The following is a 17,647-nucleotide window of genomic DNA, read 5'->3' on the forward strand; positions in this document are numbered from 1 at the left end:
GTGTGTGTGTGTGTGTGTGTGTGTGTGTGTGTGTGTGTGTGTGTGTGTGTGTGTGTGTGTGTGTGTGTGTGTGTGTGTGTGTGTGTGTGTGGTGAGGCTGCAGACGCTGATAAATAGAGCCGAGCTCAGAGTAAAAGATCCCTCATCCACTTCTGGACTAATGGAGCGTTTAGGAGCTTTCGGAGGAGAGAAGCGATTTGTTTGTCGCCTTTGACTGGACAAAGATGCACTTCATTAAGATGCCAGTAACTCAGCACACTGTTTTCATTAAACATCAGAGGACGACTTATCTCACACGCACACACACACACACACAAACTGCAGTCAAGATGTTCTTTCAGCCAAACAGACACAAATCACTCACATGAAAGTATGTGTGGTACAGTGATTATATCATATACGGTACTTTTACACCTATAATATTATAGATCATAGTACTGTACATGTCCAAAATACAATGATGATGCGACAACGGCCATCACATCGACATGCTGAGTGATGTCACTTGGCCAACTAAACTGTGCTTTAATATTTCATTGGCCTGATGTGTAATATCAAAGCCCGTCTTGTCGTCCTCTAAATGCATTTTAATATCTGTAATTGCAAATCTGGCAGGATCCCACTGCCCTTTTCTGAAACACTGTTGGAATATCAATGGAGAGAGAGAGAGAGAGAGATGCAGGGAGAGAGGGGTCAGAGGGATACTGTCACATGCTTCTCCGTTTGGCTGGCAGAATTTGTCTAAGGTGGCGCCGGTCTGGTGGCTGTAATTAGGGGGGTCCACACTCACATCAAACGGGTCTGCTGTGGCGACAGGGTCACCCGGGGTCACGTAGAACCCGCTCTCAACACGCCGGCCCTGTTTCATCCGCTGACTTCAAAACAACTTCCACCGGCATCAAAGATGAAGAGCCACATTCACATCACGTATCAGAGCAACGCTGAAGACAAAGAGAGAGAGTTTCATGTTGTCTTATTTTCTTAAATCCATTTTTGTTTTTGCTGGACAGATAGACAAACAGACAAATAAGATGGGATGGATAGACAGCCCATCAGAGAGATGGATAGACAGAGAGGCAAACACATAGATAAACGGATATATAGACAGACAGAGAGAAAGAATGCCAGATAAATAAACAGAAGCAGACCAACCTACCAGCAGAAAGATAAACAGATAGACAGACAGGCACAAAACAGATAGAAAGACAGACAGACAGAAAGACCGTCAGACAGATAAACACATGGACAGACAGACAGACCCTCAGATAGACAGATAAATAGATAGACCATTCGATAGACAGATCATAAGTTAGATAGGCACAGATAGGCAGACAATCAGACAGACCGACATGAAGGCAGACAGACAGGCAGACAGACCATCAGATAGATAGGCAGACAGACCATCAGATAGATAGGCAGGCAGACAATCAGACAGATAGACAGGCAGACAATCGGACAGGCAGGCAGACAGACCATAAGACATATAAGTAAAAACTGATATAAAAGATGATGTAAAATCGCCCTTCTGAGGATCTGAACGAGTAGATTAAAGACACTGAGGAAAGTCAAAGCTAACATCATCTATCCAAACACATCTTTATTCAAAGCAAAACACTGTCAGAAGATGCTGCTTATTTCTGTAACGGGGGCTTTTCTTTTTGCATCTTCAGATGTTGCAGTTGTGTGTGTGAGAGAGAGAGAGAGAGAGAGAGAGAGAGAGATAATGAAGATGCACAGCAGTTAATGAATGCAGATGTCATTTCACATTTCTCCATTTCTGTCCCCAGATGCAGCTGTGTCTCAAAATATATCCCGTTTTCTCCCACACGATGATTCGTAATGAGGAGCTTTACCTTCCACACGTATCTGCTACAGTCTGTCTAATGATCCGTGACATTATGGATATACAGCCCATAACGGCCCAAAAAAGTTAAGCTACACTTCAATGTTGTTGCATTATGACAATATCACGCAAGTGACATTTATTTTAAAATGCAATGAAGCATTTTAAGCAAATCAGAAAAAGTGTTCAAAATTAAGACACTAACATTAGAAATGTCACCTTTGCAATAAACTAAAACAAGTTTGAGTTGAGGCACTATAATTATTAACTGAATATAACAAAAACCTAAAATAAAAATAAATTGAACTTATATAGCACTGTAAAAATAAAGAAATACAAAAAAATGCTGGGTAACAAAATTTCTAAAAATATGAATAAACAACAAATAAATTAACATGAAAACTAAAAACATAAAAACTAAAGGCTAGTTCAAAATGGTAATAAAACTACAATAAAACTAAAAAACAAAAATATAACACGCATACTAAATTTAAAAATTGTATATCTCAAATGAACGGTTTTGGATGTTTCGGTTTTGTCATTCTGGATAAAAGCGTGTACCAAATGCATTCTGGGATATAGATGACATCCTAGATTATCCCAAATATACAAGGATTGCCAAAATAATTGCACCAAAATACTATTTTGCATTTCATAATTGGGAAAATTTTTCATCCATTTATATTTAATGGCCTGAGTCTGAGAAAAGCTTTTAATCTTTCTACATTGTAATCATTCGCTATTAAAGTACAGCAATTTACTGACCTCCAAACAACAGTTGACTGCTGGAGTGGACAGTTACACTTGATTCACAGACAGAAATGATAATAACTGTGTTTTACAAAATAATGGAAAATAATAAATGCCTGAGTGGAGGATGATCGTGACCTTTGTGATGTTTTCCTTAATACTGGAAAAGACTTGATAAAAAAAATAATATTTAATTTAATTGATTTACATTCATGCATTTGGCAGACACTTTTAGCAAAAGTGACTTAGTGTATTTAAGCTATACTTTTTTTGTCAGTATGTGTTTTTTGATATTTTGTAAAATATCTTGTTTTCCAGGCCTGGAATTCCCAAAATACATGATAACCTGAAATAAAACTATTCTGACACAGGGCGCACTTTCACTTCACATTTTATTAGAATCTTTCCTAGTACTTCTGCACAGATAAACATTTCCCGTCATCAATACGTTGACTTATATAGTTGAATTTTCCCACCTTTGTGAAGTTATTGTGTTAATGCAAACCTCACGAATATACCAGTCCAAATTAAATCAACACAAATCGACCACCAAAGGGACTCCAGATGGACTCATGTTGACACATGAGGAGTTTGTCACATTAAACTTAAAAAGATGTTTGGCTTTACGGAACTTCCTTTCAAACAAAATTCCGACGTCTGTCCCGCATCTCTGACGATTCTTCAGCCATAGCATATCAGTCTGAAGAGGTCTTGAAGCAGGAAGACCAAAAAAGGTTTGACAGAACAGGAAACTGGGCAGATTATGAAAACCAAAACCAGTTTCGGACCCTTAATATGAAGGTGACATGGCATTTCATCATGTATGGGACATCTAGTATGTACACCTCGTGGCGGGTCTTGTGATCCAAAGCGCCCCTCAGTAGTCTAGGACTTCATAGCACCTTGAGAAGGCGGCTCGCGTGACTATACAATCCAATGTAAGTGAATTCAATCTCTTGAATATAAACCATAAACTTTTTTTCCCCATATTTCAACATTATGTTGCAAAGTTTCACCAAATAAAAATCAATAGAAATAATAATAATAACAACAACAACAACAGTAATTTGAATAAAAACAGACAGGGGAATAGTATTCAATATCAACGTCTACGTTTACCACGTATGCTACAAAAACAAATCCAATCAACTCGCTGACGAAAATCGTTGATTATAGTCGACAAAATACATGAAGACCTATCGTAACACAAAGGTTTACGCTAGCTGAAATCCTTAGCTTCTGACGCTGTCGTATTTGCGATTTCTTTATACAAATATTAAATCTATGTCTGACAAAAGACGTTTAAATACTTGTTAAACCCCGGCTGAACCCTTCCTGTCCCTCGAGTATTGAGAAAAATACCTGAAACTGTACAGATATAAACTGTCTATTTGATACATGACCGGTTAACGTGATAGGTTGGCTTGAATTAGAAAAATATTTAGTACAGAAAATCAGGTATAAAGTAAAAAGCACATACAGCGTGATCACTTGGTCCAAAAAAAAAAAACGTGTGGCGTCTTCTTCCAAAAGAAAGAGCGAGGGATCGTCGAAGGGTCGGAAGAGCGTGGCGCTCCCGTACGTGACGCCAATTTCAGAAATCACGCATCCTGCATCCATTCGTGGGCGCGAGACTTAGCACAACAGCAAGAATAATGACACAAGACATGCAGAAGAGTTGTTTAAGAGTTGAAAGCGAGAGGCACGGCTTTAATACATCAGCTCGCCGCCTTGATCGCCCTCTTCTGGAAAGTCTGAGTTGAGGAGAGACTCCATATAGGCTACGTAGCTGGAGCTGTGCGTGTAGGTCTCACTGAGTTCCAGCTGAAGGGCTGGGGCGGGCAGGGCGGCGGGCGGCAGGCAGGGGGGAGTGCTGGTGTTTGGGGTAATACTGCTGGACAGGTAAGGGGTGACTAAGTCGGGAGGTAGCGCTGGTGGTTCGGCAGTTAGCGTAGGAGGCGGGGTCGGCAAACGTGGGCGTTTTGCGGCCAGAGGTTCATCGGATGGCTGGGCCTGAGGTTGCAGTTGGTTTGTAGTTGCCTGTCCAAAAAAATAAAAGAGTTTCAACTTCATGGTTAGCTTGAAAAAAAGGTGCATACAAAAGAAATTCAAAATCAATTAAAATTTAAAATCACTTATACACGGTAAAAAAAAATTGCTGTCTTAAATTTTTAAGTACAATCAAACTGGCTTTGCAAGTCAATGTAGCATACTAGTTAAAATTTTCAATTGCTGTAACTTATAAAAATAAGTGGAAATTGCGTAGCTAAAGTGAATGTAACAATTTAATTGTTTTACACAGTGGTGAAGTAATGATAACAAATGATTTATCCGTGCACATCATTGTTTTTTTAAAATTCATTTGCACTTGTAATCTTTAATCAGAAACGTTAACCTCCTCCCCCTCTCGAAACGACCTCTCTTCACGAGGAATGGCGCGAGGGCGGGGCTGCAATGACTGACAAATTGCAAACTGGCGTTCAAATCTTTCACCTTTTAATGATCCAATCAGTTGTCAGCAGAGGTGGGTAGTAACGCGCTACATTTACTTCGTTACATTTACTTGAGTAACATTTTGGAAAATATGTACTTTTTAAGTAAAATTAAAAGTGTGTAATTTTACTCTTACTTGAGTAAATTTGTAATCGAAAATCTGTACTTTTACTTCGTTACATAACTTACATTGCGAGACGTTCCTTCGTTCCTTCATTTTAAAATATGCTTTTTAAAACGCGTTGTTTATTTCAAGGTTGTCGTCTCTTTTTACGGGCATTCCCGAGTGATCGATTCTTTTGAGTCGATTCTTTTGAAAGCATTAATTGAACAATGGGCAAAACCATTTGAATAGGCTAATGAATCCGTTCAAATGATTTGTTCAGTTCGCAGCACGATCTGAATCATCTGAAGCAGGATTACTCACTCCTCCTAGCGCGAAACTTAAGAACACGCAGAACACAAAGAGCGTTGGATGAAGTGGATATGAATCTATATCTATACAATCAAAACTGCAAATGTGTCATATTGTTTGCCAGCAATGATAAATGCCGGCCATATGCGCGCTCCCGCGCGACCTGTTCGTCAGACACAGCAACATGCGCGTTACCTGTCAGACACAGAGACGTGGGCTTGCAGAAATATACATTTGAAGAACAGAAGGAAGAAAACTTGTTGATGGGCGTGTGGTTCACTGTTTACTGTTTGTTTACAAGTAAGAGCGTTTCACAACACACACGTGACACAACACGAGAAAACATGAGCTTTGTTCAAAAATGTGTATTTCATTTAAGACAGCACTGCAGATGTTCTAGATCATCTTAGGAAATGCTCTGAGTTTAGTTCATGCTTTAGTTTGACATGGTCTATTATTCTAAATAAGTTGTGTAAACTACATTGACATCAGGACTAGATGAAATTTACAGAAATGCTCGTCTCTTCTGTGTTTGTCTACTCTTTAGTCTCTCTAGTATATTGCAAAGATATCTGCTTATGATAATTAAAAATATTGATTAAAATGTAATATTAAAATATTGGCATTAATATTAATTTTATGTAGTAGGCCTATATAATCAGATACAAAGTAACTAACTACTTGAGTAGTTTTTTCATTGCATACTTTTTTACTTTTACTCAAGTAATTTTTAAAATAGTGACTTTTACTTTTACTTGAGTAACAATTTCTCTAGTTACTTGTACTTTTACTTGAGTAAAGATTTTGGCTACTCTACCCACCTCTGGTTGTCGGTGGATGTAAGCAAGTTGGGAGCAAGTCTCACCCTACATTTTTTTCTCATTTCAGAATTCGTTTCACTCGGGTATACGTCACGATACGAAAAAAAGACAATCGCTACTTCCGATATATCCCGACTTTAAAGAAACGTAAAAATGACTTATAATGCCAGTTTGATTGTACTAAAACTGTAAGGCAGCCAATTTTTTAAAACAAACTAAATGTGCTTTTTTGCCATTCCGAACGACACAGAACCCTTTACACTTCATATTTGTACACAGATTAATTCAACCGCTGGGTAAAAAAAAAAATCGCTCACCAGACGAGACAAAACCCTCTTGGACAGGTCCTGGTCCAGAGAGTGAATCTCACTTCGCTTCAGCAGGAGCTGAGTATCATCCTGAAACTCCACCTGTACAGCGAGAGAGAGAGAAAGAGAGAGAAAGGTCATGTAATTTCAACTTCAGTCTCCTCTGACTCTTTAAAACTTTTCAGAAGTCTCCGACACACTTTTATAAGATGAAAGCAACACAGACGTAACGACCCCCAAACTTGAAAAGAGTTTGCAATCAACACATCCGCTCGCTCATCATTTGTCTCTGGTTTTCTGCACATGCTAGGTGGGAAAAAAAACGTTTCACTGGAGGAGTCTGGCGAGGCTAAATCTGACATAGGATAAGATTCCGAGAGCTGTCACTCACTCGGATCTGATATATAACGGAATGTGGTGGCTTGTTAATGCTTGTGAGAGCTCATTCAGAGACCTCTGTCCCCAAAGACTGTCTCACGAGTTTGGCTGAAGAATGAAAGAGTGTCTTGTGAGGTGTTAATGAGAAAGTTTGGTTGACGACAATGAAAACAAAGTCAAGAAGGCCAATCCAGTCTGCAGTCGGGTGTCGCTTCCCGAAAAATACTACATTACATCCATTATAATCATCAAAACTGCCTACGCTTTAGTGTTCCCCAAAGTGATCAAAAAACATTCATGCAATAGCAATAAAAGAGCGTTTTACCAACATTATATGTTGTTGCTAACCAATCTCCAAATGTTGCTAAAAAACGTGTCAATAACATTACATGATGGGAATGTTACCAAAATGTTAGCTTCTAGTAGCATCGAAGTGAAGTTACCTGGTACTTTCTGTGAATGTGTTCTTTAACAAAAGATGCGTTGAGGACCTTGCCATCTAACAACTTCACGACTACAAGTTCTCCAAGTTCTGGAGGGCCGTTCCGCAAGCAATCGTGACTCTAGAAGAAAATAACGCAACATATAAAACAAACTCTGGATTCTGATTGGTTGAGCCACATTCTGATACAAAATGAACGCAACCACAATATTTGACTTGCTCACCAGTAAATTCTCCGGGAAGACGTTATCACAGTATGAGCCGTCGTCGAAATTGACTTCGTAGAAGCTCTGGCATCCGATCCCAGTGATGGTGCAGCGATAGAACCAGCCGTTGCTGTGCTTGCCTATGACCTCCTGACCCAGAGACAAATCGCGAGAGCCACCTTTGACCTGCGTCGGGAAAGCCGTCAGTCTCCGGACATATCGAACAAACCGATCTGTTTTTATCGTACATTTTTCACGTACCTTCTGATTGGTCTGTTTGTGTTTGTGGCAGGTGACGGATACCACGTACGGCAAATCAGCAGGTTTCATAGTCACCCCGGCGAGGAGGGCGCAGGTGACGTGGAAGGACGTTGAGCAGTTGTCGAATGAGCACTGGATGCACGCACCGAAGGTCTGTTTGGTCGTCTTGTGGCAGTACACGCACTTCTGAAATTCGTAAAGAGAAACAGCGTTCACGTTTCATTGTTTGGTGTCTCTCATTCGTTCAAAATCTAGGCTCTTTCCATCTTCTTTTCTATCACGTCGACAGAAAACACCTTTAAACACACGCACCAGGATATCGACGAAAGTAAAAATTCTTTATTAAATTGTCAATATTTCATTTCAGCCCCCTGTGTACGGGCGTGCGTAATGTACGATGCGGCGCCGGCTCGGAAATATTTCACCGGCTTGCGAGAGGTTTTGATTTATCATTCCACATGGATTGATCATGAGACGGGCCGACGGAGAAGAGAGAAAAGGTGATTTACGAACGTCAACCTCATGGTTATTTATTGGTATATCTAGACCTGGGCTTATTTCGAGAAGAACTGATATAACAGAGAATCCCCTTTATTGTAACGGATGAACCGCACGACAAACATCAGACGTTTCTGAGCCGTTTAGCTTGTGCTATTTGTCCAAACATCTCCCATTATGAGATGATTTCTAACCTTCCAGCTCTGAACTTCTAGCCTAATGCGTACGATAAATGTTTCTTGAACGTTAACTTTAGGTTGTGCTGGTGAAACCACAGATGAAACAACAGCTTATAAAACATCAAACATTCATGTGTGATGAAAGATTATAATGATGTGATAACACAGCGACTGTCACCGGCGATAACTCTCACAGGAATCAGACGTATGAACATTACGGAGGGTCTATGAAGCGATCGCTCGAACGACATCAGAGACGATCATCTGATCTTCATGTCGTGTCTGTACGGTTTGCGTAATGATGCGTTCGGCAGCGTCAGGCGAGTCGTGGGCTGGTCTGTGTGCGTTTAAACGTGCGACGAGGGGAAAGAACCTGCCTGTATAATCAATGCAGCTCATTTAGCACAGTGAGAAACGACACCTGATTATTCACACATGCCACATCGTTAATAATGCATCATTCCCTCGCTTGCCCGAGAGAGAGAGAGACTGAACAACGATTGGTTGATATTTATCCTGATGCGTTTCAGCATCTTTACGTAGAGGTTGTGGATACTGACGAGAGGTCGGAGGTCACAACTCTGTCTTTACTCACCAGACGCTTCCTGGTATCAGGGACGGCAGTGACGTCAACCGGCTCTCGCTCCACCGCGTTGACGAATCGAACCTCGGCCACGGCGATGGCACAGATCACGTGAACCCACCTGCAGATTGACGGCACAACTTCACCCTTCATTCAAAATGAACATGAACAGATGCCTCCACACTACCAGAAAGAGAGTTTATAATACGAACCTGTCATCTGTGGTTTTCTTCAAAGCTCCTCCTCTTAAACTGCACAAACAGCACGCCTGCAGCGATGACAAAAAACATCATCAAACTGATAATAAAACACAGCGCGTCTGTTTTGTCTTATTTTGTTTCACACAAAATGAATGTTGACCTGCGGAGTAGTGATTTACAGACGACTGAACTGACAGCTAGTCTATAGTAAGCCTTTCGTTTAGATGTCAATCTGATCTCAAGCAAACCCGTTTTTAAATATTCACAACCTCAGTTTTTTCCTAAAGTGTCAGATACTTACAGCTGCACACGCCTGCACGCTACACCGTGAACACGTCCAGCCTTCTTGCGTCGTGTTTGGATCGACGCCGTAACAACCTGGTGAGAAACTCAATTTTTTAAATTGAATTTAACTTATTCAATAATTAATGTTTTTTACGTGATATATCAGCGTTACATTTATATATGTTTTTTATTGTCATTTTTACATTCAAAACATTTTCTCAATCTCCAATTTTTAAGCTCAAGTGGGTGAGGTCAAAAACAATATAAACCAATAACCTAACAGGACATTTCTATGATCCGCTAAAATCACGCTGAAATAGCGAAATGCGTTCCAACCGAGAGTTTTTAACCAATTAAATAACGCAAGAAATGTCGCAAACTTAAAAAATTGATTAAAAAAGTACTAGTAAAAACAAAACAGTAGTACGTATTAAGCTAACTATAAATACCCACACTATACTCATAATATATACTTGCTACGTTCTTCTGAATGCAACAACAAAGAAATCGTCTAAATTCTATTTTCGGTACAACTAAGTCGTTTGAAAACATCTTCGTAAATATTAATCATGTTGAGCGATTCGTAAAATTAACTATGTTAATTACAGAATGTTACAGCTGAAAGTCTTTTAAATAAAAACAAATAACACATTTATAAAATGGTATTTTAGTAAAGTAGTAAAATAATAAATAAAATTATTTCTTACTATAAACCCATACAAACAAAGGTCAGACCGTCAGTGCACAGCGTTCTGCTACAATCCACAACCTGCTGTTTGCAGTAATTACATGAGTCGCTCTTCCATTGTGAGTCACAGAAATGGACTGTGATATTGTTGGAACGATCCTTTTCAAAAAACACTCCTGATGGAGGAAATGGAAAGCTCTTTTGACACACTGTCATTTGCCTCTCATTGAAATCACCAGCTTTCACCTGCTGTGGTCACCTCGCACACTAACAGCAAGCCCGCTGCAAAAACAAACGGCACACAGTCCACAGGCAACGGGTTTAAAATGCTGCACACGTAAACGTGCGCGTTTGTCTCATTTTCATAAGCGCTGGAAGAATGTTAGCGAGTTCAAGCGTGAACGTTCTCGTGAAACCAGGCTGGCGGAAAAACAGTGTGGAGACTGCACAAACGCAGGACTACCAAGCTGTCCGTCACGTCACGCCCCTCGCCTCGAGCTTTTAGGAAGCAAACAACCTGGAAGAAACAACTAGAAGTGGGCTAAAGTTGGTGGTGGTGTTTTATCTGGAAACGTTCGAGTTGCTCCATTCGTAGTGGCTGAACCAGAACAATGTTTTTAAAACCGCTTATTTCATCGTAGAAAGCGCAGGAAGATTTACGTGGAGGAAAACGTGAGCATGTGTTCCTATGACAAAATGGCGACTTGAATTAGTTTGACAAAGTGAAAACACGGTAACGTAAAACTGATTAGTGTAGCTAAAAGCAGAGTAATAAAGAGCGACTCATCCGAGCGCAATCACACTCAATAAATCAGTCAAGCAAACAGAACGACTGCCGAGCGCTCGCTCTAATGAACTTAAAATTTAGACGCGAGCCGGCCGAGCTGACAGACACGCTGCATTCATCTGAACGCAACAACAAAGATTCAGTTTTCGAGTCGTTTGAAAACCTCTTCGTAAATAAAATCATGTCGCCGGCTGATGTTAAATAACACAGCTGGGTGATTTTGGCAAAGCGAAAACATATTGACGAATAGTTTTGGTTTTCTGGAGTAAAAACTTTTGCCTGCACATTTATTTTGGTCTACAGGAAGAAACGGACACAGAGCGCATAAGGGGCCAATCAGAAAGTGTTGTTACCTCAGTGAACTCGACACTCACGCATGTCCAATTCCACAATCTCTCTCTCTTTCTTGTACCAAACACACACTCCTGGACTAATTGGCTACGCGGCTTAGGCTCGGCCAGAGGAGAGAAACCAACTAAACAAACCGCATTCCCGCCCGTTTTTCCCTCGTTCGCTTCAGAGATTTTTGTCGCTCTCTAAATAAATAACAACGCTCGAGTTCGCTGACGGTAAATTGGCTGGAGTTACAAACGGCGACTCCTGAGGTGTCCAGTCAGGAGATAAAGACATTTTCCTGAACGTAGGCCCTGCTAGACGCACAGAAACGTGTCGGTTTCATCAAACGAACGCCTTACGCATAACGTCATTATTGTTTGACAAATTAAAAGAATCCCAGGAGAAAAGATATTAAGGGTTTGAGCTCACTGGCATGAACTTGTAGATTGCAGCTTCCGCAGGACATCAGGACGCTGGTACCGTCATCCCCAATGTGGGAATTAGACGGGAGGGGTTCTGGGTTTTCTGCCCCGGCGCTGAAACACATTTCCGGGACCAGAGGACGGGTGCGAGAGCCCAATCTGGAGGCCGGCCCGGCCGTGTCCGAGAGGAGGGGGGGATACTTCAGAGGCTATTCACAAACAGACAGTTGTAAGTGTTAATTTGCAGAACATTTGGAAACAAAGTGCACTTATAAAGTCTTTCATTGAAAAGCCTGGGGTCCAAGACCAACTGCAAAACACACATACGTTTCAATTAGTATACTTTGATTTCTCGAAAACATTATAAGCAACACCCATTATTATATGTTAGAAAAACTGTTACCTAACAAAAGTGAACAAAAGTACTTGGTTATAAACCCCTCGAACGGTAAAAAGTTTGAATAGTGCTATTTATAAAGGGGTCGGGTCAGCACCTGCGTGTACGGACAGAAGAGCGTGCACACGGCACAGTACGGCTCGATGGTTGCCATGGCGGCATTGAACTGTTTCTCGGAGAGGAGGTTCGGCGAGCGGTTTTGCCACAGATCGCTGTCTTCCGTCTTCTTGACAACCGGCTCCACACCGCCATCTACAGGCAGCCCAGAGTACAGCTCTACACAAACAAAGATGAACAAATATTAAAATCTTTAGTTCTGAAGAACCAATCACAATTCAGTATACATTAACGACAGTTTCTTTAAATGCTAAACGATGCAAATTAAAGCATTTTTTTAATATTTAAGATGTTGTTTTGTTTTGCTCTACACAGACAGCAGGTAAAGCTGAGGGTACGGATGTTTTGATGTCCTCCATCCTGTATTTTTTTGGCCACCCGCAGTGACAGGCTCTCTGTGCTACGGCGGTAAAGTTTACAGCTGTGTGTCTCTTCATAACACACAGCACAGACAAATCAATAACTGTATTCCTGCCTTTCTGTTTTATAAACCTCTGATTGTTTGTGACCGCTTTGCTTCAAACTTTATTGTTTCTGCTTTTTGTGCGCGCACACACACAACCAACATTTCTCCAACAAACTAGTAAACTGGGAAATGCAGGAAGTTCAATGTGGTTTGCCTAGATACACATTGTGATCATTGACAATCACATATATCAGAATATTAGATCCTCTTGCATTTTGGCTTTTCGTATTTGTTTTTTCTTGTGTCATTTTACTCCCTCTCACAATGACTTGTGGGTAATACCATCCGTTTATGGATCTGAATTTGGGACACGCTTATTCAAATTTATGCCAATGAAATTAAAACGCATTGATTGTGTTTGACGGCGTCTCATGCTAATGACATCATCAAGGCTCCACTCACCCTCATCGCTGGACGCCTCCTGTTTGACTATGGAGTGCGGCGACCTCATGGGCGGCTTGCTGAACGGATGTCGTCGGCTCTTCTTCACTTCCACCTTCTTCTTCAGCTTTGTGAAGGGACTCAGCTGAGGGCGAATGACAATTTACATGTTAACAAAACTGTTTGCCTATAAACACATCAAAAAAGTTGATTCTTTGTGGAAAAAAAGCACTGTATGTCAAATAAAAGGAGTTGGTAGTCATACCTGTTCAGTCGAAGCAAACTGTTCAAACGCATCCTGGAAGCTGATTTCGTCTGGACTCTTTGGTTGCTTCTTCTTCCTCTTTTTCTGCTGGCCGTTTTCCAGCGGAGGATCCTGGGAATGTGTTTTGCCATCTTCGCCTGGTGCAAAGACATGCAAAATACTAGTTACTACAAAAAATATATAAATATGTAAAGGCTAAAATACACTACAAGACGTTTGCTCAGATTTTCAGTCTGGACTTGTTGCAGAAAGTCAGAGTGTGTTTCTATCTGAAACTTTCAAAAAAGTCTGCAAGTGTATGAGTTCTAGTTTAAAACAAATCTGTTCCAGCCATAAGCAGTACTTTTGACAAAGCAAAATCTAGCCAATGAAATATCTGGGTTCCAAGCAGGACGGTTCTCCTCACCTGCTCCCCGGAGCGCCGCCTCGGCCTGTTCCTGCTCTTCTCTTTCCAGCGCCTCCAGCGTCAGGAGCGCCTCGCGGGCCATCCGCTCGTCCTTCTGTTTCCGTCTCTCTTCCTCCCTCTCCTCCACCTTCCTCAGATACTCGCTCATGTCTAGCTCAATGCCCTCCTCGGCCAGGATCTTCACCTCCTCCAGCTTCAGACGGCGGAACTGTTTCACCTTCGCTTGCGTCCTGGAAGACACAAGTTCACGTGACATTATAAAATATACATATGAGGAGCAACATCTCCATCATCACCCAGATCCCTGTCTGACCTTCGCAGCAGTTTCTCTTTGAACGTGACTCTGGTTTTCCTCCAGTGCTCCAGCTCCGAGCTGGTGAGGGTTGTCGGTTTCAGGTGGTCCAGGACCGTGGTGTCCTTCCCTTGTTTCCACTGATCGTAGCGATCGGGCTGGAGGACGCGCACAAACACATCCATGGAGATCTTGACCATGTCCTTACGGCACGTGCACTGCAGAGAGACACGACAAGAACACATCATTCAACACCTCTACCAATCAGGTAAGGTCCCGTTATCTCTTATTTTCTTTAGCCAACCCCCTTTCGTCTGCCAAGCGACAAGGTATGTCTCCAATTGTTACAGAAAAACATGTTTTTACCAAAATTGCTGGACCAAGACCATTACTACGGATACTCATAAACAGTGGAAAGTCCCCAGAATTCATGCAAGCTTCTGAACAAAGGTTGGTTCACAACAGACATTACTGCTTGTTCAAGGTGCTCAAATGTGCTCAAAAACCATATGAAGTGCGTTTGTGTAAGTAATCATTTGTTAGATATACTGATTTCAATATCTTTAGTTATAATAAAACTGTAATATCATAAAAGTGCAACAATTTATAGAGAGAGAGAGAGAGAGAGAGAGAGAGAGAGAGAGAGAGAGAGAGAGAGAGAGAGAGAGAGAGAGAGAGAGAGAGAGAGAGAGAGAGAGAGAGACAGAGAGACAGACAGACAGACAGACCAGACAGAACAGACAGCAGATAAGTAGATAGATAGATGCAAGAAAAGAAGAAGAAAGAAAGAAAGAACAGAAAACGAAGAGAAAGAAAGAAAGAAGCAAGAGAAAGAAGAAAGAGAAAGAAAGAAAGAAAAGAAAAAGAAAGAAAGAAAGAAAGAAAAGAAAAGAAGAAGAAAGAAAGCAAGAAGAGAAAGAACGGACGAACGTGGACGGACGGACGGATTCGGACTAGAAGACAATGATGGATGGACAGATGGACAAATGGATAAATGGATAGATGAAAGAAGAAGAAGAAAGAAAGAGAAGAAAGAAAGAAAGAAAGAAAGAAAGAAAGAAAGAAAGAAAGAAAGAAAGAAAGAAAGAAAGAAAGAAAGAAAGAAAGAAAGAAAAAAGAAAGAGAGATACAGACGGACGGACGGACGGACGGACGGACGGACAGACAGACAGACAGATAGATGGATGGACAGATGGACAAATGGATAGATGCAAGAAAGAAAGAAAGAAAGAAAGAAAGAAAGAAAGAAAGAAAGAAAGAAAGAAAGAAAGAAAGAAAGAAAGAAAGAAAGAAAGAAAAAAGAACGAACGTAAGAATGAATGAAAGAAAAAAGAATGAACGAAAGAAAAAAGAAGGAAAGAACGAAAGAAAAAAAAAGAAAAAAGAAAGAACGAAAGAAAAAAAAGAAAGAACGAAATAAAAAAAGAAAGAAGGAAAAAGAAGAAAGAAAGAAAGAAAGAAAGAAAAAGGGTGTTGTGTTGCTATATTAAACACAGGGTTAAAATGCTGATAAGGTGCAGATATCATGTTTACCAGATCAATGATGAGACAACAGAGACAAACATGATGAGATGAAAACTGAGATTATTCAATCACATGCGAGAGGAAGCGCTGCAGACGCAAGCAGAAATCCCATCTCTCAATCAGCACACAACACATGAAAATCAACCTGAGCGCCGGTACAATATATTACAGCACAGCGTTATTTTCTGTGCCCCATGTTCAATTACCAGAAACATTCTTCAGCTGCAGTGAAGACAGGCCGCCAGCGTCAACAACAATATCACTGTGTGTGCGTAATAACCACAACAAGTGCCAGACTTCACACACAAGTGTCTCATAACTCCAGAGTTCAGCGTGTTCTGCTCAGAACAGATTTATGTGGACAACAGGCCAATAATCAGAATCTAGACAGTGATGCAGACGTGGACTAACAAGCAGTCTCCGCGCTTTATAATGTGTGTGTGTTTAAGATATTTCACTAATGAGATGGGCAATTACAGGCATGTGAGGAGAAAAGTCAAATAATGACTTGGATTTCCAGTAACAGCTGTGAATGCTGGTGATTTGGTTTAATTAGACAGCAGCGAGCGCGAGTCTTCATCACACGACTGTGACCCTCACAACGCTACTGTGATATTTACCAGCGCCGCTCTTCAGATATCCTTAATCCACAAACAACACACTGTGTGTGTGTGTGTGTGCGTGCGTGCGTGCGTGTGTGTGTGTGCGTGTGTGCGTGTGTGTGTCACACGTGCTGTGGAATTTTAAAATGCCAGGCATGAAACTAGCTGGAGGAATAAACAGAAAATTACAGAAAAGGTGAATTTTAAGTATACAGAGTGTCTAGAACGTAAGCTCAAACTAAAAAAAGGAGAACAGAAAAAACAAAGCTACAAACATGTGAACAAAAATACAATCATAAAAGAAAGAAGATGGGAAAAAGAGAAAAAGACAGGCAGACGAAAACCGAGAGAGAGAGACAGAGAGAGAGAGAGAGAGAGAGAGAGAGAGAGAGAGAGAGAGAGAGAGAGAGAGAGAGAGAGAGAGAGAGAGAGAGAGAGAGAGAGAGAGAGAGAGAGAGAGAGAGAGAGAGAGAGAGAGAGAGAGAGAGAGAGAGAGAGAGAGAGAGACAGACGACAGAAAGCTAAAAAAGATAGAATACCAAAGAAAGAAAGGCAAAACAAGCAGGCAGACAGATGGAAAAAGAGAGACAAACCAGATAGAAAAACAGATACAGTGGCAAGAAACAGTATGTGAACCTTTTGGAATTTCATGGTTTTCTGAACAAATTTGTCATAAAATGTGATCTGATCTTCATCTAAGTCACATAATAACACATCATTTTTTTTTATCTTTTATGTCTTTATTGAGAACAACCAAAAAAAACTCGCAGTGCTTGTAGAAAAAGTATGTGAACCCTTGAGTTAATGACCTCAAAAAAGCTCATTGGAGTCAGGTTTTAGCACACCTGGAGTCTCGTTAAGATAATAAGTGTGGAGGTGTGGACTACAGCTACTTTGACTGATAAAAACCCCTCAAACGTTTGGAGTTTGCTCTGCACAAGAAGAACACGCTTATGTGAGCCATGCCTCGCCAAAAAGAGCTTTCACAGGATCTACGATCAAGAATTGTTGATTTACATAAAGCTGGCAAGGGTTACAAAGTTATTTCAAAGACTTTAGAAATTCACCAGTCTACAGTTCGGCAAACAATCTACAAAAGGAGACACTTTGGGACTGTTGCTACTCTACCAAGAAGTGGGCGCCCAGTCAAAATGACACCAAGAGCACAACGAAGACTCCTCAATGAGGTAAAGAAACAACCCCGAATGACAGCCACAGATTTGAAGGCATCATTGGAACTTGCTCACATCTCTGTTCATGAGTCTACGATACGTAAAACACTGAACAAGCAGGGTATCCACG

At 40.9% G+C, this 17,647-nt stretch overlaps 1 protein-coding gene across 2 annotated transcripts in view; it reads right to left on the reverse strand.

Moving 5' to 3' along the window:
• Positions 1-2,972: 2,972 nt before the first annotated feature.
• Positions 2,973-17,647, reverse strand: part of kdm4b (lysine (K)-specific demethylase 4B) — a 30,273-nt gene continuing 15,598 nt past the window's right edge. Inside the window, exons 9-22 of one of the 2 annotated variants that reach the window (XM_057325860.1) lie at positions 14,241-14,437; positions 13,928-14,157; positions 13,522-13,658; positions 13,278-13,401; positions 12,390-12,568; positions 11,903-12,104; positions 9,679-9,755; positions 9,390-9,445; positions 9,190-9,298; positions 7,918-8,103; positions 7,675-7,842; positions 7,452-7,571; positions 6,640-6,732; positions 2,973-4,633 (exon numbers count right to left, since the gene is read on the reverse strand). In XM_057325860.1, coding sequence (XP_057181843.1) covers positions 4,304-4,633; positions 6,640-6,732; positions 7,452-7,571; positions 7,675-7,842; positions 7,918-8,103; positions 9,190-9,298; positions 9,390-9,445; positions 9,679-9,755; positions 11,903-12,104; positions 12,390-12,568; positions 13,278-13,401; positions 13,522-13,658; positions 13,928-14,157; positions 14,241-14,437 — 2,208 coding nt within the window. In that variant the 3' untranslated portion in view covers positions 2,973-4,303. Of the gene's footprint in view, positions 4,634-6,639; positions 6,733-7,451; positions 7,572-7,674; positions 8,104-9,189; positions 9,299-9,389; positions 9,446-9,678; positions 9,756-11,902; positions 12,105-12,389; positions 12,569-13,277; positions 13,402-13,521; positions 13,659-13,927; positions 14,158-14,240; positions 14,438-17,647 lie in introns of both variants that reach the window. The other variant, XM_057325859.1, reaches the window with a different exon arrangement.

Source organism: Triplophysa rosa, linkage group LG25 (genome assembly GCF_024868665.1).
Source record: "Triplophysa rosa linkage group LG25, Trosa_1v2, whole genome shotgun sequence".
NCBI classification, from domain to species: domain Eukaryota; kingdom Metazoa; phylum Chordata; class Actinopteri; order Cypriniformes; family Nemacheilidae; genus Triplophysa; species Triplophysa rosa.